At 41.6% G+C, this 26,899-nt stretch overlaps 1 protein-coding gene across 2 annotated transcripts in view; it reads right to left on the bottom strand.

Annotated features, from left to right (window-relative positions):
* The window catches only part of NGLY1 (N-glycanase 1), a 58,073-nt gene extending 34,968 nt beyond the window's left edge, over nt 1–23,105 (bottom strand). For both annotated transcript variants that reach the window (XM_082624853.1, XM_082624854.1), the window contains exons 1-3: nt 22,912–23,105; nt 15,719–15,833; nt 10,504–10,749 (exon numbers count right to left, since the gene is read on the bottom strand). In XM_082624853.1, the coding sequence (XP_082480979.1) occupies nt 10,504–10,749; nt 15,719–15,833; nt 22,912–23,042 (492 nt within the window). In that variant the 5' untranslated portion in view covers nt 23,043–23,105. The remainder of the gene's footprint in view (nt 1–10,503; nt 10,750–15,718; nt 15,834–22,911) is intronic.
* Nucleotides 23,106–26,899: the final 3,794 nt, after the last annotated feature.

Raw genomic sequence — 26,899 nt, 5'->3', positions numbered from 1 at the left:
CCTGCCCATCAGAGGGACAAGACCCAGCTCCACCCACCAGTGGCCAGGCACCAGTCCCTCCCACCAGGAAGCCTGCACAAGCCCCTGGACCAACCTTACCCACCAGGTGGCAGACACCACAACCAAGAAGAATTACAGTCCTGCAGCCTGAGAAACAGAGACCACCAACACAGCAAGTTAGACAAAATGAAATGGCAGAGAAATATGTTTTAGATGAAGGAACAAGATAAAACACCGGAAGAACAACTAAGTGAGGTGCAAATACACAATCTGCCTGAAAAAGAATTCAGAGTAATGGTAAAGATGACCCAAGATCTTGGAAAAAGAATGGAGGCACAGACTGAGACCATACAAGAAATATTTAACAAAGAGCTAGAAGATTTAAAGAACAGAGATGAATAATACAATAATTGAAGTGAAAAATACACTAAAAGGAATCAATAGCAGAATAAATGAGGCAAAAGAACGAATAAGTTAGATGGAAGACAAATTGGTGGAAATCACTGCTGTGGAACAGAATAAAGAAAAAAGAATGAAAAGAAATGAAGACAGTCTTGGAGACCTCTGGGACAACATTAAACACAGCTACATTCGCATTATAGGGGTCCCAGAAGGAGAAGAGAGAGAGAAAGAGCCTGAGAAAACATTTGTAAAGATTATAGCTGAAAACTTCCTTAACATGAGAAAGGAAACACTCACTCAAGTCCAGGAAGTGCAGAGAGTTCCATACAGGATAAACTCATAAAGACAAAGAAAAAATATTACAAGCAACAAGGAAAAAGCAACAAATAACATACAAGGGAATCCCCATAAAGTTATCAGCTGATTTTTTTCAACAGAAACTCTGCAGGCCAGAAGGAAATGGCATGATATATTTAAAGTGAGGAAAGGGAAAAACCTACAACCAAGAATACTCTACCCATCAAGCCTCTCATTTAGATTCGATGAAGAAAGCAAAAGCTTTACAGACAAGCAAAAGCTAAGAGAATTCAGCACCACCAAAACAGCTTTACAAAAAATCTTTAAAAAACTACTCTAGGCAGAAAAGAAAAGACCACAACCAGAATCAAGAAATTTACATATGGGAAAGCTCACCATTAAAGGCAAACATAGAGTAAAGGTAGGAAATCATCCACACACAAATATGATATCAAAACCAGCAAATGTGAGAAGAGGAGGGTACACATGCAGGATATTGGAAATGCATTGGAAATTAAAAGACCAGCGACTTAAAACAATCTTGTTTGTATATAGACTGCTATATCAAAATCTCATGGTAACAGCAAACTAAAAATCTACAATAGATACACACACAAAAAAGAAAAAGCAATCCAAACAACACTAATGACAGGCATCCAATCACAAGAGAAGCGAACAAAACAGGAAGGGAAGAAAAAAAACCTACAAAAACAAATCTAAAACAATTGACAAGAAGGAAATAAGAACATACATATTGATAATTACCTTAAATGTAAATGCATTAAATGCTCCAACCAAAAAACAGACTGGTTGAATGGATACAAAAACAGAACCCATATATATGCTGCCTACAAGAGACCCAACTTCAGATCTAGGAACACATACAGACTGAAAGTTAGGGGATGGAAAAAGATATTCCATGCAAATGGAAATCAAAAGAAAGCTGGAGTAGCAATACTCATGAGACAAAATAGACTTTAAAATAAAGACTGTTGCAAGAGATAAGGAAGGACACTACATAATGATAGAGTAAATATATATGCACCCAACAGAGGAGCACCTCAATACATAAGGCAAATGCTAACAGCCATAAAAGGAGAAATCAACAGTAACACAATAATAGTGGGGGACTTTAACACCCCTCTTACAGCAACAGACAGACCATCCAGACAGAAAATAAGGAAACACAGGCCTTAAATGACACACTAGACCAAATGACTTACTTGATACTTATAGAGCATTCCATTCAAAAGCAGGAGAATACACATTCTTCTCAAATGCACATGGAACATTCTCCAGGATAGATCACACGCTGGGTCACAAAGCACACCCCGGCAAATTTAAGAAAACTGAAATCATATCAAGCATCTCTTCTGACCACAACACTATGAGATTACAAATCAACTACAAGAAAAAAACTAAAAAAACACATACACATGAAAGCTAAACAATATGTTACTAAACAACCAATGGATCAATGAAGAAATCAAAGAGGAAATCGAAAAATAACTAGAGACAAATGAAAATGAAACACGACGATACAAAACCTATGGAACTCGGCTAAAGCAGTCCTAAGAGAGAAATTTACAGTAATACAATCTTACCTCAGGAAACAAGAAAAATCTCAAAGAAACAACCTAGCCTTACACCTAAAGCAACTAGAGAAAGAAGAACAAACAAAATCCAAAGTTAGTAGAAGAAATCATAAAGTTCAGAGAAGAAATTAATGAAATAGAGATGAAGAAAACAACATAAAATGTCAATGAAAGTAACAGCTGGTTCTTTGAAAAGATAAACAGAATCGATAAACCTTTAGCCAGACTCGTGAAGGAAAAAAAGGGAAAGGACTCAATCAACAAAATTAGAAATGAAAAAGAAGTTACAACTGACACCACAGAAATACAAAGGATCATAAGAGACTACTACAAGCAACTCTATGCCAATAAAATGAACAACCTAGAAGAAATGGACAAATTCTTAGACAGGAACAATCTTCCAAGACTGAACCAGGAAGAAATAGAAAATATGAACAGACCAATCACAAGCACTGAAATTGAAGCTGTGATTAAAAATCTTCCAACAAACAAAAGTCCAGTACCAGATGGCTTCACAGGCGAACTCTATCAAACATTTAGAGACGAGTTAACACCTGTCCTTCTGAAACTATTCCAAAAAATTGCAGACAAAGGAACACTGCCAAACTCATTCTATGAGGCCACAATCACCCTGATACCCAAACCAGACAAAGACACCACCAGAAAAATTAAATTACAGGCCAGCATCTCTGATGAACATAGATGCAAAAATTCTCAACAAAATACTAGCAAACCAAATCCAACAATACATTAAAAGAAGCATACACCATGATCAAGTGTGATTTATCCCAGGAATGCAAGGATTCTTCAATATCTGCAAACCAATCAGTGTGATATACCATATCAACAAATTGAAGAATAAGATCCATATGATCATCTCAATAGATGCAGAAAAAGCTTTTGACAAAATTCAACACCCATTTATGATAAAAACTCTCCAGAAAGTGGGCACAGAGAGAAACTACCTCAACATAATAAAGGCCATATATGACAAAACTACAACTAACATCATACTCAACAGTGAAAGGCTGAAAGCATTTACTCTAAGATCAGGAACGAGACAAGGATGTCCACTCTTGCCACTATTATTTAACATAGTTTTGGAAGTCCTAGCCACAGCAGTCAGAGAAAAAAAAGAAAAAAAAGGAATCCAACTTGGAAAAGAAGAACTAAAGCTGTCACTGTTTGAAGATGACAAGATAGTATACATAGAAAATCCTAAAGATGCCACCAGAAAACTACTAGAGCTCATCAATTAATTCAGTAAAGTTGCACGATACAAAGTTAATACACAGAAATCTGTTGTTTCTATACACTAACAGTGAAAGATCAGAAAGAGCAATTAAACAAACAATCCCATTTACCATCACATCAAAAAGAATAAAATACCCAGGAATAATCTTACCTAAGGAGGCAAAAGACCTGTACTCAGAAAACTATAAGATACTGATGAAAGAAGTTGAAGATGACACAAACAGATGGAAAGATATACTATGTTCTTGGATTGGAAGAGTCAATATTGTCAAAGTGACTATACTAACCAAGGCAATCTATAGATTCAGTGTAATCCCTATCAAACTATCAATGGCATTTTTCATAGAACTAGAACAAAAAAAACTTAAAATTTGTATGGAGACACAAAGACCCCGAATAGCCAAAGCAATACTGAGAAAGAAAAACAGAGCTGGAGGAATCAGGCTCCCTAAATTCAGACTATACTACAAAGCTCCAGTCATCAAAACAGTATAGTACTGGCACAAAAACAGAAATATAGATCAATGGAACAGGATAGAAAGCCCAGAAATAAACCCATGCACCTATGGTCAATTAATCTATGACAATGGAGGCAAGAATATACAATGGAGAAAAGACAGCCTCTTCAACAAGTTGTGCTGGGAAAACTGGACAGCTACATGTAAAAGAATGAAATTACAACATTCTTTAACATCATACACAAAAGTAATGTTGAAATGGATTGAAGGCCTAAATGTAAGACCGGATACTATAAAACTCGTAGAGGAAAACATAGGCAGAACATTGTCTGATGTAAATTGCAGAAATATCTTTTTGGATCTGTCTCCTAGAGTAACGAAAATAAAAAGAAAATAAACAAATGGGACCTAATTAAACTTAAAAGCTTTTGCACAGCAAAGGAAACCATAAACAAAATTAAAAGACAACCCACAGAATGGGAGAAAATATTTGCAAATGAAGCAGCTGACAAGGGATTTGTCTCCAAAATACACAACTAGCTCGTGCAGCTCAATATCAAAAAGAAAAAAACAAAAAAAACACACCACAATCAAAAAATGTGCAGAAGCCCTAAATAGACAGTTCTCTAAAGAAGACATATGGATGGCCAAAAAGCACATGGAAAGATGCCCAACATCGCTAATTATTAGAGGAATGCAAATCAAAACTACAACGAGGTATCACCTCACACCGGTCAGAACGGCCATCATCAAAAAGTATACAAATAATAAATGCTGGAGAGGGTGTGGAGAAAAGAGAACCCTCCTACACTGTTGGTGGGAATGTAAATTGGTACAATTACTATGGAGAAGAGTATGGAGGTTCCTTAAAAAACTAAAAATAGAACTAACATATGACCCAGCAATCCCACATCCTGGACATATATCCAGAGAGAACCATAACTCGAAAGATACATGCACTCCCATGTTCATTGCAGCACTGTTTACAATTCCCAGGACATGGAAACAACCAATATATCCATTGACAGATGAATGAATAAAGATGTGATGTGTATACACACACACACACACACACACACACACACACACAGGAATACCACTCAGCCACAATAAAGAATTAAATAATGCCATTTGCAGCAACATGGATGGACCTAGAGATGATCAAGCAAGTCAGACAGAGAAAGACAAATATCATATGATATCACTTCTATGTGGAATCTAAAAAGATGATACAAATGAACTTATTTACAAAACAGAAAGACTCACAGACTTCAAAAACAAACATGGTTACCAAAGGGGAAAGGTCTAGGAGAGGGATAAATTAGGAGTTTGGGATTAACATATACACACTACTATATATAAAACAGGTAATCAACAAGGACCTACTGTATAGCACAGGGAACTCTACTCAATGTTCTGTAATAACCAAATGGGAAAAGAACCTAAAAAAGAATTGATACATGTACACGTATAACTGAACCACTTCACTACACACCTGAAACTAACACAACACTGTAAGTCAACTATACTCCAATATAAAATAAAAGTTAAATTAAAAAAATAAAAAAAACATATCTTCATTTAAAAAAATCAACTAATTTTGTTACTTATCCTTATCTAGTATTATTTTTATAATTTCAATAATATAATCTCAAATGATAATTCTTTTAAACAGATACATATATAGTCATATACACAATGGGCAATAATTTCTAGAGTGATAAAAGTGTTGATGCAAAGTCCTCAACAACTTCATACACAGTCTAAAAGCAGTCACACATCAAATAAAAGCATACATTTAGACTACCTGTGCAATAACTGCCAAAGACTTATTTTAAGCAAATCATATTTCAGAGTCACATGCTTTCAACCTAAAGTTGCAGAATTGGAAACAATGCTTCTAACATTGAGGCTCAGTCTTTGAAAAACTGTCTTTGCTGTTTTGAACCTGCTTTTGGAAGGCAAAGGGCATAAAAATATATAAAAGGGTATCAGGAAGTTATTTCATATAAGAACACTAAATACTCAGCATGTATAACCAGCAAGTTTAAGAAATCATTTTGGTCATTAGGAAAATACAAATTAAAGCCACAATGAGATACTACTTAACATCGACTAAAATGGCTATAATAAAAAAGACATTAACAATTATCAATGAGAATATTGAGAAATTGGAACCTTCACACTCTGCTGGTTAGAATGTAAAGAGGTGCAACAGCTCTGGAAAACAGCTTGCAATTTCTTAAAGCAATAAACATAAACTTGTCATACAACCCAGTGGTTCCACTTCTAGGAACCTACCCAAGAGAAACGAAAACATCTGCCCACACAAAGCCTGGTATGTGGACATTCATAGCAGCATTGTCCATAACAGGCAAACATGGCAAACCCAAATGTCCGCCATGGAATGCTATTCAGCAATAAAAAGGAAAAAATACTAATAGATCCTGCAATATGGATAAACCTCAAAAACATACAAAGTAAAAGAAGCCAGAAGCAAAAGACTATGTAGTGTATCATTCATTTACATAAAATATCCAGAAAAAGCAGCAAAATAAATTTCCAGCTACATCACCGTTTATTGAGCACCGGTATATTCCAGTACTTCATATCTTAAGGGAAAAACTTACTGGCAACTTCAACACCAATGACTATCACCTTGTCTTATATTTCCAAATTTTACTTGATACAGTTTCAACCAAAGAAATATATTAGTTGTGACACTCAACAGTGCTCAGGATTTGTCTAGTTTATATGCAGTTACATGCTTTGTTAATCTCTCTCCTGCTGCTTTACTTGGTCCATTTTAATTCTCAGTTAGTATCCCCACTCAAAATGAGAAAGGGAGGAGAACATAATTGTCAAACTCTGTAATACAGCAACTAATGGTGATAAAAGCTTAAATAACAAAATACTTTTTAAACGTGTACTTCAGTGATCCATGGAACCAGGAGTTGGCTATAAAAAACAAGATTCATTCTAATTTCTCCCAACTCCCTTAAGGAATACAGAAAAAGATACTTTGTCCCAGGGACTCGAAGTAAGAGTTAATATACAGTAGCCTTCTAAGAGCGTATGTGTTTGCGAAAGTTTGTTTTCTTCTAAACTCTAAATTCATTTTGACAATGACAATTTGTTTTTAGTGTAGTATCCAGGCCCTTTCTGGTAAGTAATTAAAGACCTCAAACTGTAACTGAGGGGCTTCCCTGGTGGTGTAGTGGTTAAGAATCCGCCTGCCAATGCAGGGGACACGGGTTCGTGCCCCGGTCTGGGAAGATCCCACATGCCGCGGATCAACTAAGCCCGTGCGCCACAACTATTGAGCCTGCGTGCCACAACTACTGAGGCCTGCACACCTAGAGCCCATGCTCCACAATGAGAAGACACCACAATTAGAAGCCCGTGCACTGCAACGAAGAGCATGCCCCGCTCACCACAACTAGAGAAAGCCCATGCGCAGCAACGAAGACCCAATGCAGCCAAAAATAAATAAATAAAAAAAATTAAAACAAAATCTATAACTGAATTGCAAGGCTAGGAATAAAAAAAGTTTTTTTTAAAAAAGGAAAGAGGGCTTCCCTGGTGGCGCAGTGGTTGAGAGTCCGCCTGCCGATGCAGGGGACGCGGGTTCGTGCCCCGGTCCGGGAAGATCCCACATGCCGTGGAGCGGCAAGGCCTGTGAGCCATGGCCACTGAGCCAGCGCGTCTGGAGCCTGTGCTCTGCAACAGGAGAGGCCACAACACTGAGAAGCCCTCGTACCGCAAAAAAAGAAAAAAAAATAAAATAAAAAAATAAAAAAGGAAAGAGGTTAAAGAAAATTCAGAAAATCTGAATGGATTTTCTGAGCCAGAACACTAAAAAAAATTCTACTTAGTCCAGCAAAGAGCTATTTTGTAAAATAAAATGGTTTCCTGCATTATGCTTTTCTGTAAGACTGGTTAGTACTGTGCATTTTAAACTGCAATACTGAGATTCAACAAAATATAAAGCAAGGAATCTTAAAAGGTATATTCTAACACTTTAATTAGAAGACTCATAAGAAAAGGTGCTAAAAACCAAGAAAGAGGTTAAATATGCTTCTCTATCTGTATCAGCCTTTTTTTTAAATAAATTTATTTATTTTTTATTTTTTATTTATTTTTGGCTGCATTGGGTCTTCGTTGCTGCACGCAGGCTTTCTCTAGTTGGGGTGAGCGGGGACTACTCTTCATTGTGGCGTGTGGGCTTCTCATTGTGGTGGCTTCTCTTGTTGCGGAGCACGGGCTCTAGGCGCACGGGCTTCAGTAGCTGTGGCATGTGGGCTTCTGTAGTTGTGGATCGCGGGCTCGGTAGTTGTGGCTCATGGGCTCCAGAGCGCAGGCTCAGTAGTTGTGGCGCACGGGCTTAGCTGCTCTGCGGCATGTGGGATCTTCCCGGACCAGGGCTTGAACCCGTGTCCCCTGCACTGGCAGGCGATTCTTAACCCCTGTGCCACCAGGGAAGCCCCTGTATCAGCCTTAACTGCAAAACAGATGAAGACCTGTTACCCAGAGGTGTAATGACATGCTTTAATCCTGTACATGAGTCCTGTATAAGGTACGTTAACACATACCCATAGAAGTATGTAACTCGTAAGTAAATAGACACTTATTGGGTTATGCATTCAACATTTTACCACTGGTAAGATGTACAATCAAAAAAGAGTGGAAACCAGTGTCCTAAGGACTGGACTGGCTAGGGTTACTATTCTGTCCCAATAGAGTTAAGTAGTCCCACTTTTCTGTTACTCTGTGGTAACTTTGTTCTGAATGAAGCAGCTGAGATACTTTACAGAAAGAATTACTGTTACCAAGAGCAAACCTTTAAGTCCTTTACAGTTTATTAAGCTTTCACACACACTCTTATCTGACGCCCACGGCCACTTAATATCATCACTAGTTGATCCAACAGTATCCAGTAACAGTTTCTTGGAAGCATTCATAAACAATAGCTGTGTTTATTATTAGTATAAACAAACATTAGCTCTGAAGCTAATGAGAAGAGAAATATTTTAAAGACTTAAACGTTAACCTAAGTCAACTGAGGCACAAAAGAATATGTTTTAGAAGAGTTAACCCTCCACAAAAAAAGCTGGGAAACCACTCATAAAGAATTATTATTCAGGGGCTTCCCTGGTGGCACAGTGGTTAAGAATCCGCCTGCCAATGCAGGGGACACGGGTTCAGGCCCTGGCCGGGAAGATCCCACATGCCGCAAAGCAACTAAGCCCGTGCGCCACAACTACTTAAGCCCACGTGCCACAACTACTGAAGCCCGTGTACCTACAGCCTGTGCTCCGCAACAAGAGAAGCCAACACAATGAGAAGCCTCTGCACCGCCACAAAGAGTAGCCCTCGTTCTCCACAACTAGAGAAAGCCCACGTGCAGCAATGAAGACCCAACACAGCCAATAAACAAATGAATGAATGAATGAATGAATAAATAAATAAGAATTATTATTCAAAAGGACAGTAACTCTCTCTTCCTCTGCCAGCCCCTACCACCTTCAATTCTTTATTTTTTAAAGACAAGCTTAGGGTATTCCCAGCCTACACTAAGCAATGACTGCCCATCATCTGACTACCAGGGAGGTTAGGTTAAAGGCTCTCCAATTATTCAGCTGGAGAAAATTAAGGGTAGATTTAGCAACTGACTCTAGATGTAGAGTTCCAGTGTATGGAGGAGAGCAACCAGGTGTTTCACCAAAATTAAAAGAGGACATGAGTTTAAGCTGCCTACTGATAAAATTACTATAGAAGAGCCATGAAAATGTTTCTGACGGTGAAAACTTAGGAGTAAAATGCTTAAGGACCTTTATTACAAGGGATTTTTTTGTAAACAGGATAATTGCCTATTAAATAAGGTCACTTAAGTATACCAGGAATGCCTGTAAGACATCAGTAATTTGACTTCAGTTCTTCAGAAGTGTATGTGTATATGCTAGCGCCACTATCAGTAAATTAATGATTATTGACCTTAAGCCTGAAGAAGCCGATTTCGTATTGAACTGAGGTGCTGATAACGGTAGGCTGTTGGAATTAATAATTCCATGGTAGACAGCAGCAGGTATTACATCAGAAGTGTCAAAGCAATAGAGGAAATCTTACTGGATGCCACACATCTGTCTAGCAAGTCCTTTACTTCTTCTAGGTTAAAGACATACACTAATCTGTGCAACTGATTTAAGTGCCACGGCAACAGGTACATTTACAAATGATAAATTAAATAAAACCCTGGCTGCCTCAGAAACAATAAGCCACAAGTTAAGATTTAAAAGTCCAAATAAAAGACTGCCATTTCCCCACTTTTGTCACAGATGTGACAATTTTTTAAAAGAGCTCAGGAAATTTGGGCGTATTAGAACTATAAGAACCAAGAATGACTGAGACATAAATTCTGGAATAAGTCCTATTTTCAAGCTTTTGCTATATCAACACTTCGAAAGGAGCAGTCGAGGAACGTTTAATTCTAACGTTACCATTGGAGCGGACGGTGGATTTGATGACCGTCCTTCACTGTTCCCTGGATGCTGGGTTAACCCATTAGGACTGGAAGGCTGTGCTGTAGGAAGCTGGGTGCTGGCTGCAAGTTGCTGAGATAATTCTGCTTTGTGGCTCTTATCTGATCCATCCAATCTGCTACTTCTCTCTATGGCAATCAGGTCACGAATTTTTTGCAGCTGCTCCACTGAAGCTTTTTTAGGAAAGATAAGATGGGTTTCTCCCTGGAATTTATAAAATTAGAGAAAATTTTAACCTCTGCTTTATACTGCCATTCTTACACAGTATATATAAAATGGAGCCAATACTACAGAACACATCATATTTTAACAATCTTTCCCTTTTCTTACCATTTTGGCACTTTAAAAAAAAATACAGGCAAAGGTATACCAGAAAATTAAGAAAATATGTCTCCTTGTTAGCATAAAATGTTTAGCCTGTTTTATTGTTTTAAAAGACCTTCAGAAAAATACGGTATCTTTTAGAAATACTGTAGTGAGTCAGAAAGCCTCCTAAGAGATGCAAAAATGCACATTCCTTTCTGCTCTGCAATAGTATATGATACAACTATTCTCCATGAAATTCCCTATGAAATAATGATACTATAGACACAGCCATTCAAAATGATCACTGGTCACATAAAACCAGTAAGAAGTTATATAACAACCTTTGAATCTTCTAAACTCAAGTCTTTTAGAATAGCTACATGATTAGAAGCCTGTGTATGGAGTTCACTAATTCTTCCAAGATAACCAAAGTTACATCCTGAGGGTCAATTCAAAACTATGGATTGCTATTTAGTAATACAAAGGTGGTCCAAACAAAAACAAACCATCAAACAATAAAAATCTGATTCTTTAAGAAGTGATTTCATGAATTCACATAATATAATCACAGTGCTCTGAGGTACAATAAACATTACAACAAAGCTCACAGTGTAAAATAGTAAATTACAAAACAAACAAAAAAGTGAAATGAAAATATATTCCATTAAGGTTTAAGGTATTGAGAAGCAACAATGTTAAAACAGTAATTCCACCAACTGCAAATGAGATAACACAGTTGTTACAATATGCAGTGGACCAACCTGTAGATTGTGAGCATTTAAATTCAACTCCACAACTGAGAATGACCTTATTTCCCCGGTGACGGCAGATCTACAGGAATCAACTGACCAAGACATTACTCCACCACGACGTGAAAATCAATTCCACGTGAATCCTTTTGAAAAAGCTGGAAGAGGCCAGCAATCTCCACGTATTACCCAAAACAGCTGTAGAAAAGACTACTACCATTTACCGCATTTATGTGTTTCTAGGTACTGTGCTAAAAAGCACTTTACCCACATTATCCGAAGAATTCTTACAACCACCTTGAAAGGTAGGTATTGGGTTTATCTCCACTTTTCATATGGAAATATGAAGGCTCAGAGAAGTTAAATAACCTGCCTGACGCTACCAACCGTCAGAGCAAGGGTTCAAACTGCATGACCTTAATCGCTATGCTATAACTGATTCCACCTGAGACTGAACAGAGATCAAAACCCACAAGCCTGTACAAACAGCTTGAAGGGCTGAGCAAAAAGCATTTCTACAGTTGTGATGATTACATACACGATGATTGGCACAAATTGGAATACAGTGAATTTTCCAATAGGAGAAAGGAACCACCTCCTATCTATGATGAGCTCTGGGAAGAGAAACCAGACTCCTAACCAAGCATGGAGGCCTCTGATCTCACACTGTGAGTGGAGCAGCACTGAGGAAGGTACACGACACCGTGGCCAGAGATGGGAGAGCCTGACAGCCACGTGGATCTGTCTGGTCCACACCTCAGAGAGGGCCCCGGTGAGACAGAGGCTGCTCCCTTCCCTTCCATCTTTTCAGGACCAGTCCTAAAAGAATGTATGATTATGATTGAAGTGTGTGTACAAAAAAGTTTAATCGACAGCACTGTATTTTCATAAAAGGACAAAACTACAGGCTTAATGCACTAGACCCAATAACATTTTAAGAAACCAACGAGGATTCTATCATTTAACAAAATCTATGTTTCTCAACGCATTCTTTTTCTTTTTTTTTTTTTTTTTTTTTTCTTTTTGCGGTATGCGGGCCTCTCACTGTTGTGGCCTCCCCCGTTGCGGAGCACAGGCTCCGGACGCGCAGGCCCAGCGGCCATGGCTCACGGGCCCAGCCGCTCCGCGGCATATGGGATCCTCCCAGACCGGGGCACGAACCCGTATCCCCTGCATCGGCAGGCGGACTCTCAACCACTTGCGCCACCAGGGAGGCCCCTCAACGCATTCTTGGTGAGACAATTCTCACTGCCAGATGTGAGTCAACCCCGTCCCTGCTCGCTAAATGCTGGTGACATCTTCCAGTCACCAAGACAACCAAAACTACGGCCCTCGATGCCCCATCCTCCCCGAGGGTGGGTGCAGCTCCCAGCAAGAACTACTCCACTAAGCCAGCCTGATGGGTCACACGACCATCTGAACCGCAGTCTTTCTCAACCTCCTCCTCAGAATTTTCATAAACAAGAATGCAGCCTCAGGGACAAGTGGGCGCACAGGTGTCCAGGATTTTAATGTGCAACTGAAAATTTCAGGATAGGTCTTGGTTTCCTACTTCATCTCAAAGCCCACCAAGTTTCTTTCTGGTGGTAGAGTTCAGTCTCAGCTCCGTTGGCTAACACTGATAAAACATTTACTTCCTACAGTGTGAAGTCCAAAGCCAGCCAGAAACTCTAAGTATAAATTAGTCTTAAAGCATGATCATCTTTTCTGAAATTGTGACTCTACCTGCATCAAATACTACTGCAAGTCTCAATCTGGCTTGTTACCTGGCACTGGCGTGACCAACTTACAAGTTTGCCTGGGACTGAGGGGTTTTCTGCGGGGCTGGACTTTCACTGCTAAAACCAGGACAGTCCCCGGCAAACTAGAGAGGTTGGTCATCCCTTCTGGCACTCAAGTATTTGCTGAATGAAAGATAAATACGATTCCACTGAATCTGTGCCACTTCAACAATGAGAAACAATGAGAAACTGAAACACTTCAACAGTCTCCAGTTGTCATTTACTTAATTTTCCTGTCATTTGACTCTCAAAAATCTGCATTTCCTTGAACAAATTCATCAATGTTCTCAATTTTCCCCATCTATAATTTTTAATTCTTTAGGTTCAGATGTCTGCAAGCAACTACAAGCAGATGACACCATAATTTATACCTCCACCCTGGCCTCTCCTTTTGAATCATCAAAGACTCATATATCCAACTCTTTGTTTGACACCTCTGCTTGAATATTTAACAGTATATCAGTTATAATTATCCAAAAGACGGGTCGTTGTTTCTCCCCTGATACCTGCTACTCTCCAAGATTTTTCAACCTCGATGAATGGTACTCCCATCCACTCAGTTGCTCAAACCAAAACCCAGACGTCACCCTGATTCCTTCCTTCATTCCACATCTAGTTCATCGGCAAGTTCCACAGACTGCTTCAAAAAGAAATCCTGGACCCCACTACTCCCCCATCTCCACTGCTGTCGGTCTTTAATTCCACAAATATCTACTGGGTGCCCACCTGCTCTGCGCCTTTCCCAGCAGCCAGCACACAGGGAGCAACACAGACACGAGGCCTGTCCTCTCAGAATCTAGACAAACCACTACCATTTCTCATTGAGACTAATGTGATAAGCTTTATAACTGGCCTCCCTGCTTTACCCCTTGTTCCCACCCAGAACATCCAGAATATTCTCTTTACAACAGCTAGAGCAATCTTCAAGAATACTCTTCCCTGCTTAAAACCTTTCAGTGGCTTCCCATCCCACTCGTCATAAAGTCCAATCTTTACCACAGTTCCCAAAACCCCAGGCCTGCCTCTGTGGCCACCTTCTGTGCCAAGGCTATTCCTGCTAGAAATCCTCCCCACGTGTGGATCTTTGTGCCTGAAAAACCCTCACCTGAGCGCCTCAGGTACTTGAACTGCTTCTCATCACTCAGGCCCCAGCTCAAACATGATCTCCTCGGGGCCTCCCCTGAGCGCCCGTCCTTACACAGCTGCCCATCGCTACAGGGGCTTATGACGTTCTTTCCATGCCTTATTTTCTTCTTTGTGCTCATCTTTGTTTTCACATCCACTGTCTGTCTAACCTACAGGAATGCAAGCTCCATGTGAGCTGGGATCTCTTATCTAACTAGTTCACCACTATATTCCCAAGGCCTGAAACAGAATCAGGGGAGGGAAGCAGAGAGGCGGGGAGGAAAGTACATCCCAGAGGAACTCAGCCTATCTCCTTAACAGCTGCTACGGTCTTGCCAGTTGACTGCTACTGACTGCTTGGCCTCTAGAACCTGGCTGGACTTCTCTCAGTATTCCATAAACTAGAAATGGTTAAGCATATATGCATAAAGAAAACTCATCATCTTTTTTTTTTTTTTTTTTTCTTTTTGCGGTACGCGGGCCTCTCACTGCTGTGGCCTCCCCCGTTGCGGAGCACAGGCTCCGGATGCGCAGGCCCAGCGGCCATGGCTCACGGGCCCAGCCGCTCCGCGGCATATGGGATCCTCCCAGACCGGGGCATGAACCCGTATCCCCTGCATCGGCAGGCGGACTCTCAACCACTGCGCCACCAGGGAGGCCCAAAACTCATCATCTTGAAAGCTACTTTCATTGTGTCATAAAATTAAACTATGCCACAAGATTCCAAAGCATGGAAACACCAAGCTTTTCTTTTGACCTAAAAACAAAAAAACCCACTGAGATTCTTTTCTCCTGTCACAGAAGGGAACCCTTATGTGTGGCAACTAAACTCAACTTTTCTGTTTTTACTCTTCTCATTTCTTACTGGACACAGGTGGTTGGACCCCCATCAGCAATTCATGTTTGCTCACATAGGTTTTTGCTAAAAGTCTAAAGAGAACCACAATTTAGTCCTTGGGTTGCATGTCTGACCTCCCTATTCTAAAGGACTGAGATTGTAAGAATTCTCCCTGTGGGAGAGTTGTTATATTTTACTGTGAATTTAAAGCATACGGACTGTGACTTTTCAATGTAGAGTAAGTGAAGAAATAACTAGTTCCACAGTTTTCCAAAATGAATCAATCAATAAAAATATTCTTATTAGAAATTATCTATCAACACCGTAACGAATGCTCTGTACATGAACTGCGAAGAAACCGTGAACATACTTACCTCTTCAAAGCCCATTTCAAATAAACATTCAACAGCTCCTCTGACAGGCAAGAGTCTAGTAGAAAAAGTTGTGTTTCCAATCCGGATAGATCTATATTTTTCATCATTAGGGTTTCTGATTAAAAAAAAAAAAAAAAAAGTCTTATTATATAGAACAATTTACATTTTCCACCATGTTTTTGCATTCTTTTTCACATTTTATACTGGCTATACGCCTACGAAGTAGTAGAGATCCCAGCTTTAAAGAAAGAGGATGCACAGTCTAGAAAGACACTGATTTTGTGATTCTTATCTTGTACACACTTACTGCAACATTATTGTTTAATTTCACAGCTGATAATACCAATGCTGCCATAAGGGAAACCCATGCGACATTCTATTTCTGTGCTGTTAAAACTAGAGACCTTTATGAGTTTTTAGGTTGCTAAGAAAAAATTCCATGCAAGTTCCAGACGGGGGCAGAAAATTTTGCCTGTTTTCTTCTGATGGATCTCAGCCATTGAGAATAGCGCCTGATGGACATGTAGATGGTGGTTAATAAATATTTGTGAAACGAATGAATAAAAGAAACTAAGAAGCTATATACAAATGAATCACAGGTCCTCAAAGACTTTACTTCTGACAAACATGAACCTAGGTATACCTTTACGGTCACTTGATTTTTCTTTCTTCCCTAGACCAATGGTTGTTTTTACTATAATTTCTGTTTCAGCTAAAGATATATTTTTGTCACAGCAACTACGGTAATAAAATACAATGAAGATATGAATTTCTTTTACCATGATTAAGATTTTGAATAGTACACATGAGATGAGACCAGCACATGAAAAATCTTTTATTTGAGATTTGTAATAACGTTGATAAATCAGAAAGGCTGTAAAAAAAAAATGAGAAAGAAAATAAAAGGTTAAAGACAATCAAGGTATTATACTCAAAAGGCCTTCTGAACTTAATTCAGGATGATAAGTAGGTTTCATATCTGATACTGACGCCCTTGAAATGGTAGTGGCTTCCATCAGTATGGCATTAAGAAAGACTGAGGCTGTCTCAGGGGTCCACAGAAGCAGTGCTGAGGCTATCAGCCTGGGGTCTGGGATGATGGGGTGGCCAAGTGCTGGCAAATGACCAAACACCTTTGTCCTAAACTTACACATGTTCTCTAGATATGGTGATATAAAAACCAAAACAGGGATTGTTAACTGTGGAAGTTTCAACAAATTTCACATTTGTTTTCTATCAAGCGGTTCCTGTTGCCAAACTGTCATAAATACTACACAAAACTTTTTTAAACCTCTTTTCTTTAATTTCAAAAATTACACAAATTTATTACAGAATATTCAGAGACAAAAGCTCCAAAATAGTGTTACTTAAAATCCAGATTGGTGCTGATCTGTGAACACTGCTTTTCATCCATGAGGAGTACAGAAATTGAAAGTATTCAGTAATTATTACAGCAATTTGACACTGCCATGAAATTTTCATTGCATTTTACAAAAGTTATAGGTCCACAAAGGGTTGGAAATTAAAAATACTGTTCTTTACTGCAGGTAACTGAAAATCACAGGTAACTGAGAAACACAAAGAGAAACAGATGCCTTACTCTTTTATTCTGTGTATCAGATCAGGGTTTCTAAACCTTGGCAATACTGACCTTTGGCCTTTGCTGTGAGGGCTGCCCTGGGCACAGTGAAATGTTTACATCCCTGGCTTCTATACCACACTATATCATAAGTGTGCTGCTCTTTCTTACCACTTAAACATTAAACAGTGAACAATCCTACCTTTACCAAAGCTAGTTACAGGTAAATGAGGCGTCTTTTCACCACACTCAACACGTTCCACAGGGTAATAAAAACATCAGTACCACCAGGATGGTATATCCCACTGGTGCAGAACTGCTTGAGCTATCTTAGTCTATTTTTTCCCAGGAGTTTCCAGATTTCTACATAATCAAAGTCTTTCACTGGGCTTAATTTTCTAATTTTTCTTCCCTTTTTCACACTAAAAAATTCTTATAAAACTTACATGAGCTGTTCTGATATAGCTTATTATTTTGAGACATGTTTCAAAGGGTCGAAGCAGCTTCTCTGCTACAGGCTTTGTATAGCTTAGATTTTCCTCTCTGGTTTCTAACAAACAATGTTCTATCTTTGTACAGCTTCTATGGACCTCACATATCATTTATGTGTTTTTCTCACTCAACGTATATTGCAAATAAAAATTTGAAAAATGGCAATAACATCCAGGTACCCAAATCCCAGCTTCCTCTTTTTAAAGGTGCTGAGCAGGACTTCCCTGGTGGCACAGTGGTTAAGAATCCACCTGCCAATGCAGGTGACAAGGGTTCGAGCCCTGGTCCAGGAAGATCCCACATGCCGCGGAGCAACTGGGCCCGTGAGCCACAACTACTGAGCCTGCGCGTCTGGAGCCTGTGCTCTGCAACAAGAGGCTGCAACAGTGAGAGGCCCGCGCACCGCGATGAAGAGTGGCCCCCGCTTGCCGCAGCTAGAGAAAGCCCTCGCACAGAAACGAAGACCCAACACAGACAAAAATAAAAATTAATTTAAAAAAAATTTGAAAAATGGCAATAACATCCAGGTACCCAAATCCTAGCTTCTTCTTTTTAAATGTGCTGAGCAGGACTTCCTTGGTGGCACAGTGGTTAAGAATCCGCCTGCCAATGCAGGGGACACGGGTTTGAGCCCTGGTCCAGAAGATCCCACACGTCGCAGAGCAACTAAGCCCGTGCACCACAACTACTGAGCCTGCGCTCCAGAGCCCACGAGCCACAACTACTGAGCCCATGTGCCACAACTACTGAAGCCCGCGTGCCTAGAGCCCGTGCTCCGCAACAAGAGAAGCCACCGCAATGAGAAGCCCGCGCACCGCAATGAAGAGCAGCCCCCGCCCGCCGCAGCTAGAGAAAGCCCGCGCGCAGCAACAAAGACCCAACGCAGCCATAAATGAATGAATGAATTAATGAATGTGTTGAGCAGACCACCCATAGTCTTGAGCACAGACTGATGTGAAAGTCAGCCCCTGAAGCCCTCAAAGACTTAGGGCCATCAGACCTCGGATCCATCAGCTCCCACTTTCTGCCCTTGGAGAAGTGCCATACAAACACTCCCGAACCTCTCGCTTCACAGCATCAGCCTGGAGTGGCCACTCTCCTCAAGCCCATTACTACTCTCAGTATCCTGCAGCGTCTGAAGTACCCCTACGGACCTTTAGTTTTGATCTTCTTCTTCCACTAATTTAATTTTCTCTGCAGACTTTTCTCAAATATTTTTTGCTATAACTCTTCGATTTTTTTCCCCCACCTCTGGTAACAATTAACTATTTCTAAGACTTTATTATTTATCTTGCTTGTTAGCAATTATCTTGCAACTCTTCGATTTTTTTTTCCCTATCTCTGGTGACAATTAACTATTTCTATGACTTTATTATTTATCTTGCTTGTTAGCAATTATCTTGCACCTTAGCTTGAGATTTCTTTTTCTGGTTGTTGGATGATGATGTTGAATGAATGAGGTTTGAAAGGGCAGCAAAACTTCCTAAACCTCACTCAACCATCACCTTGAACACATTTTGGTGCCTTCCTAGCTGTCTTACCCACAGGTGGACAAACTGTTTCATTTACAGAAAAATAGCCTGTGTATTTACAACTGAATAGTAGGAAAAACTCCCGCTTTGCACCTCAAAAGTCATCATCTACCATATTTCTAAGATTTTACATGTTAATAATAAGCCTCCCACTGAGTCACAGCATTCCTTTTCTCAGAAAAGGAAAAGCTTAAATGTTTCTATTTCAGAAATGCTAGGAATTAAATATATCTGAGCATTCACTAGCTCTCTTCCTCTTTAGAATGCATAATCCCAGAGAGAGTTCTCACAAATGGAAATTTAGTACATGAGTGCATCCTATAATCTTGCATTTTTATTACTGATGACAAAAGTTGGTTTGTAGGTCATCTGAAAAACTATTTCTAGTCCTTCTGAAAATCTGTTAGTGTGACTTACATGCAAAAATTTCAGAAACATCTCTCTGCCTTTAGAACATCTGGGAAGCATCTCTGGCTCTAATTCCACCATTCTCTGCAGCTGACAAGAATGGAAACCTGCACGTAACCTAGCTTAACATGAAAAACTGAATGAGACTAACAAACAACACATGTGCCATGTTCTTTATTTCTTTCTATCTTTTGCAACAATCTTATAATGTAGGTATTGTTCGTTTTAAAAATGAGGAGACTGAAGCCCAGTTTACATACATTCTTAGGAAATGGCTGACTGGGACTTAAACCCACTGGTTCGATTACAAATACTCTCCACCATACAAGCTGCCAATAAACTTGCCCATCCTCAGTTGACAACCTTGCTCAGTTTCTCCAGGTGTCAGTAGTAACCCAGATGAGAAATCTCAAGTGATTTCAGGTACAGTATTTTGTCTCCTCCCGTTACCAGCTCTACCCCTGGCACTCAGTCATCAAGGACTGCCAGTCTCTGACTACAATTCTTCTCTCTGTTCCATCCACAGTTATGCTTATGCTCTGCAGTAGCTTCAGAAATGAAACCCATGCCTTGTGTCTTCTCGCATCATTATTCCACGTGAATCTCTCATTATGCTTCTCTTTTGGGTCTAGAAACTACAATCACTTTCTGTTGCCTATCACGTCAAATATATATTCTCTTACCAAACCTTTGTTCTCAGAACTGTTCCACACTAGGTCATCCAGCTATCTCCTCACATAAACACGTAAGTGCTTAAACATTGTCTTGGAATTAATTGTTCTCTAGATTTTATGCTGTGGCTATTTTCCATACCTCTGTCTTTCTCCCAGACGTATTTATTTTCTTTGAAGGAAGAAACCACTTTCCATTCTTGGCCCTTCCCAATCACACCCAGTGCAGTTCACAACCAGTAACTGTGTGCAGTTTGCAAAGGAAATTAGTGTAAAATCAAATATTGTTTTTTAAAGAATGAATGAAGCAAGTTTTCTAGGGAACCCACATGGAATGCCAGTAAAACTACTGCAGACTTTTGAAAGGTAGATACTGAGGACAGCTGATTTTTACCTAGAAGTCAGTGAACTGAAAAAAACGGTTCAAACCCATGGTATACTGTGCATGCAAATTAGTATATACTTCATTCTATAATTTCATTATAAGCTTTACGAGCCTTAGTTGGAGAATAGGATAAACATCATCTGAGGCAGAAATTTCAAACTTAACCCAAAGTATTATTTTCACCAGTGTATAGTGACAAATACCGCTTTTAACAACAACAATAAAAAAACTGCAAATGAAATTCTCATTTCAGCACTCACCCTATAAAATACTATGTCAGATCCTGAGGTAGGAGCAAAGGATATCAAGACAACATCCCTTATCTCTCATGCTAAAGGAGTTCCTAAAACAGCAAAAGAAACGATGGTTTCCTCTATTCTCAAGTAAGTTAGATTAGCCTGTCTGTAATGCAGTGTAGCTAAGGGATCAAGAAGAGGCCTGGGGCTTTTCTGTTAAGAGGCAAGCAAATCACTGGACTTGGAAGAGGAAGAAAAGGTGAGGTTTTTTTTCCCCCCTCTGAAGACCAAACGAGTTTGAACTGTAAGGATGAGGGCAGGAACTAATACTATTACTTAAGACAAACTAAAATGGGTAGCTTTTCATACCATCTCCACTTATATGAGTTCCAGACTCCTAATTCCCTTTTTGGATTAAAAAAAAACTTTTTAAGAAAAGAAACATAAGCCATAGTAGAGACTATAAGATACACTGACAGCATGCCAGGTTTCTTCTATGAGTTTGGTAAACACTCAAAATGATGATTATGATGCAAAGGACTTCCTTCTTCAAAACACCTTGATCTCAGCATTTGTGGTTTCCCTGGATTGAAAACAGAAGTGAATCCTCATTACAAGGGCAACTCCCTTTTCTGAAGAATGGGGTTTAAATAGTTTTGTGGCTTTCCAGATGGGAGGTGCTAGCTGACGGCCTCTGGAGAACTCAGCCTCGGAGTTCACTACGCAGAATCCTCTGGCATCCTTGCACTCTGAAGAGCTGTCCGACCTCCCAGGGCTGAGAAGGTGAGCTGAGAGGGTGTCACAGAGGAGGAAGGCGGCCCCCATATAGCTCTCAACTGTGCAGCTGTGCACAGTGCACATGCTGCATCCCTCTCTGCATCTGGCGCACAACAAGGGCTCAATATGTTCTTCTTTCAATTCACTTTTTAAATCATTAATGTTGCCTATATGAGCCATAGTAAAACTGCCATGGGTTAAGACACTGCACTTGTAACTAATGTCTCCCAAACTGGGTCACGTGAAATCTATAACCTTGATACTGCGAAGGATCTCCTTTTAGACTTCAGGCCAATACATCCACCCCTTAGAAAAGCAAGCGCACCAGGGGCTGGGGAGCGGGGGGCGGAGCCTATATGATCACGGCGCCCTGATGAACGAGCTAACAGCACCAAGGCGGCGGCACGTGGGGTTCCTTTTCCCTCCCCGACACATCCCGTCCCTCAGGACACCACATCATTGATCTAAGAGTGGAGGGCCGTAATGCTTCAAAATGACTAATCAAACTTACTTCCCAATTCCCCAAATCTGCAAGGTTCCTTAGAGGTCTAGAAGTGTGCTCAGAGGAAAAGGAAACAAACTACTCTTAGCCAAGGTTATCCTCACGAACACCACGGTAGTGTTAGGCTCTAGTATTAGGATATTCACAAAACGCTGGGAAGAAAACATCTTGTCCGTGGCAAACTTCTGAGAAGCCCTATGGCAACTGAATGCACCTGGTGGGTAAAACGCACGCAGTGGGGATGAAACACTGTCGCCGCTCCTGTCCTGACACGTAAGACGGTTCAACCGCCCGACCGAGGCCAGAGTCGGGGGCGCGCCTTCCCCTCCTCCGCCCCGTGCGTCCCGGGACCCGGCTCGCCCCGGGCTCCGCGACAGCAGGTGTCAGGTCACAGGTGCAGAGACTCCCTCGGCTCCGGCGGGGCTGGGCCAGGCGGGTCTCCAGGCCGCTGGCGGGCGGCCCCAGCTCCCCGACGCCGCCCCACCGAGCGGGAGCCAGGCCCGGGGCCCTCCCGGCCTCCGCGCCCCTGGGGCCGGCCAGGCGCCCCCAAACCCGGCCGCGCGGGCGCCGCGCCCCGCCCGCTGGCACGCGTCCCGCCCGCGTCCCCGCACCTAAGGATGTTGTCTGCGTAGGTGAGCAGCAGCTTGGAGGCCTCCAGGAAGGTCTCCGGGGTGTTCTGACAGAGCTCGGCCACCGCCGGGGACGCGGACCCACAGGAACTGCCCAGCGCCGCGGCCGCCATACTCCAGCGCGCCGCCGTGCTCCCCGCCGCACCGCGTGCGCTCCGAGCAGGCGCGTGAGCTCGCCGCGCTCTGCGGCCGGCCGGGGGGCGGGGGCTGGTCTCCAGGGGCGGGGCCCGGCCGAGAGGGTGGGGACTGGTCTCCAGGGGCGGGGCCCAGCCGAGGGGGAAGGGGCTGGTCTCCAGGGGCGGGGGCTAGTCTCCAGGGCGGTGTGGGGGGATGGTCTCGTGGCGGGGGGGGCTGGTCTCCAGGGGACGGGGTGTTTTCCAGGGGGCGGGGTCTGATATCCTGGGCTGGGGACTCGGCGGGAGGGGAGGGCAGGGGCTGGTCTCCAGGGGGCGGGGACTAGTATCCGGGACCGGTGGGGTTCGTCTGGGAGGAGCTGCGGGTTGTTTGGGGCCGTTGGGGGCTTGGGCCGACAGGGGCCTGGTTGTCAGGGCCTGGGGCCCTCGACCAGGCGGGGGTGTGGGTCTTGGTCGTCCGGACCGAGGGGCTTTGCCCATGTGTGTCTGGTGGTCGGGGCCGCGGGGTGGGGTGGAGGGGCGGGGGTTTCGCGCGGGGTTGGGGGTGCTGGCTGGTGCATCGCAGGAACCCAGGTTCCTCGGCGCCCCGGGGCCGGCCTCAATAGCTCCAGCCAGACGGTGGGGAAACCCCCTATATTCCAACCACCCATTTGCCCCCAGATGAAACTATTCTACAGCTTCCTCCTCGCAGATGGTCAGGCCTTCCTAAGTAAATGTGGATGAAAGACCCCAGAGGGAAGCAGAAAACCACGTTCAAAACCAAACACATAAACTCTGCTGGGTTTCTCCTATATGGATTTTTTTTGGAATTAGATAAATTAATTGAAAATCTCTTGCATAAGTCCCAGCTCAAAGAATATGATGCCTCTGTAAACTTTTTTTCAAAACTGCAGTTTGCAACATAGTGGGATGTGGACTCTACTGACCAAAGTAAAACACATATCCAATAACGACAAAGTAGAATGGAATGGAGGGGAAAGGAAAGACAGCAAAATTATGCATCCCATATAGTAAGTGTATGTATTAATTTGTGACTTTGTTTTGCAGGTAGATCCTGTGATCAGTGTCCTTTATTCCTCTTAAAAGAAGAATCCTAACCTCTTTAAAAAGAAGAATCCTAACCTCTTTAATCCATCATCTACCTCTCCATGACCTTGAAAGTGTACTTTACCAATGCCTTCTTTCTTTTCCAAACCTCAACAAATGTTTTTCTTGACACTATATATTTTTAAAAGTTGTTTGCCTAAGTAGCTTCTTTGAATGTTCTTGATGCTTTATCTTCAGTTCGCTTTTTAAATTTGAAATTTTCTTCCAGTGTCTCTGAGCAAGACCCTGAGCAATAACCACCCACTCCAGTTACCATTCACTTGCCAGATATATGTGAGAAGTTTTTAATAAATATGTAGGTTTTTGGACCAGCTTCCAAGAATAGTGTATTTAACTGATAATGTGTTGCTAGCTGCTGTAACTGAAATTTTCAGTAACTTAACATGAGAAATTTCTTTCTTGTTCATACAAGAGGTATCATTTGTCAGTGAGCAGCTTTCCTCCAGATAATGATTCAGGGCCCCAGGCTCCTTTCATCCCATAGAATAGAGGTCAACAAACATTTTCTATAAGGGCCAAATATTAAATGTTTAAGGATTTGTGGCCATAGGGTCTCTGGTTCAACTATTTAACTTTGCCTTTGCAGTTGTAGTTCCATAGGCAATACAGTTTGTCCTTGAACAACGTGGGCACCAACCCTCCAAGCATTCAAATTCTGTGTATAACTTCCTCTGTATATCTGAGGTTCCACTGTATTTGTGGTTCTGAATCTGAGGTTGCAACTCACAGTGGACCGTGTAGCACTGTAGCATTTACTGTTGGAAAAAAATCCGCATATAAGTGGATCCATGCAGTTCAAACCCGTGTTGTTCAAGGGTCAACTGTACTTTAAAATGAATGTGTATGGGTATGTCCAATGAAACTATTTACAAAAACAAGCAGCCTTCTGGATTTAGCGTGTGGTTTGCTAACTACTGCTATATGGCCACAGAGACTTCTGAATTTAGTTAGTGGTTGGGCAAAAAGACTGCATACCTGCTTCTTAACCACATGGGCCCAGAAATGACAAACAGCGTTTTCTCTACTGTATCATTAGTGAAAATGAAGCCCCATCTAGATGAAAAGCGGGGGAGACTGGGAAATGTAGTCCTTAGCTGGACAGGCACCACCCACAACTCTGGGAATTGTGGGATGGGAGGTGGGAGGCCTGGGATGTAAATAGCTGTCTCTATCACAAACAGTATTCCCCTTGAGTTTCTTCTTTCCATCAGCACACTCATTTATTCTTATAATAATTGTATAAGGTTATCATATCCTATCTAGTATTTATGACTTTTTTTAAGGCTACAGAACACTTTTTTTTCTTTTTTTTTCTAAATAAACCCTTAGGAGGAAACCTAGTATATACAAAACACCAAAGTGGAGGCGCTCTAGAACTGAAGCAGGAGTGCTTGTGTGGTGGGGGAGGAATAGAATGTTATCAACTTAGCTTTCCCCTTGAGGAGATAATGGCTTTAAGGTACTTTTGTGAGGGACATGCAACCACAGTGTGAAAACCAATGCCATAAAATTAATGCTGTTAAAATAATGTACAGTCCATAAAATCATAGAAATCCTCATTTCAATGGTAATTCACTAAATTATTGTTTATTTTAATTCACCTGAAATTTAAATCCTTCCCAATTACTTTTTTTTTTTAATTTATTTATTTTGGGTGCGTTGGAACTTCATTGCTGCGCGCGGGCTTTCTTTTTAGTTGCAGCGAGAGGGGGCTACTCTTCATTGAGGTGCACCAGCTTCTCATTGCAGTGGCTTCTCTTGTTCCAGAGCACGGGCTCTAGGTGCGCGGGCTTCAGTAGCTGTGGCACGCGGGCTCAGTAGTCGTGGCTCGCGGGCTCTAGAGCGCAGGCTCAGTAGTTGTGGCGCACAGGCTTTGTTGCTCCGCGGCACGTGGGATCTTTCCTGACCAGGGCTCAAACCCGTATCCCCTGCATCGGCAGGCGGATTCTTAAGCACTGCGCCACCAGGGAAGCCCCCCAATGACTCTTTACTTTGAGTAACTACTCTCTCTCGGATACCATCATCTATGAAGCTATGAAGGGAATTTATTATAACAAGGGACTTGACTCATTCTTTTCCTTGTCTGCTTCTTCCACTTAAGTCAAGTTGAAAATATTTTGATTCTTCAGTTTCCTTTAGAAAAGTTAAAGGTTTTATGCTAGTCAATCTTTATACCCACCATTGCTCCAAACACATAAAAGGATGTTCTAGTATTAAATCAGCTTTGAACTTCCTGTTCATTCACTTGATTTTTTTTTTTTTTTTTGCTTCAAGATAATGAATTTCTTTTTAGGATTCCAACTTTGTTAAGAACATCATCTTTAGAGTTGACATAAGGTGGCCCTATTCTTAAATGAAATAAAGATATAACTCACTGAAATTTCCCCAGGATAGGTTTTGTCATAAAAAAGAAAATGTTGGGACTTCCCTGGTGGCTCAGTGGTTAAGAATCCACCTGCCAATGCAGGAGACACGGGTTCAAGCCCTGGTCCGGGAAGATCCCACATGCCGAGGAGCAAATAAGCCCGTGTGCCACGACAACTGAGCCTGCACTCTAGAGCTTGCAAGCCACAACTACTGAGCCCGTGAGCCACAACTACTGAAGTCAGCATGCCTAGAGCCCGTGCTCCACAACAAGAGAAGCCACCGCAATGAGAAGCCTGCACACCTCAACGAAGAGTAGCCCCCGCTCGCCGCCACTAGAGAAAGCCTGCGCGCGGCAGCAAAGA

The sequence above is a fragment of the Mesoplodon mirus genome (genome assembly GCF_964341445.2).
Source record: "Mesoplodon mirus genome assembly, chromosome: 6".
NCBI classification, from domain to species: Eukaryota; Metazoa; Chordata; class Mammalia; order Artiodactyla; family Ziphiidae; genus Mesoplodon; species Mesoplodon mirus.
This window is presented reverse-complemented; position numbering and strand designations above follow the sequence as displayed.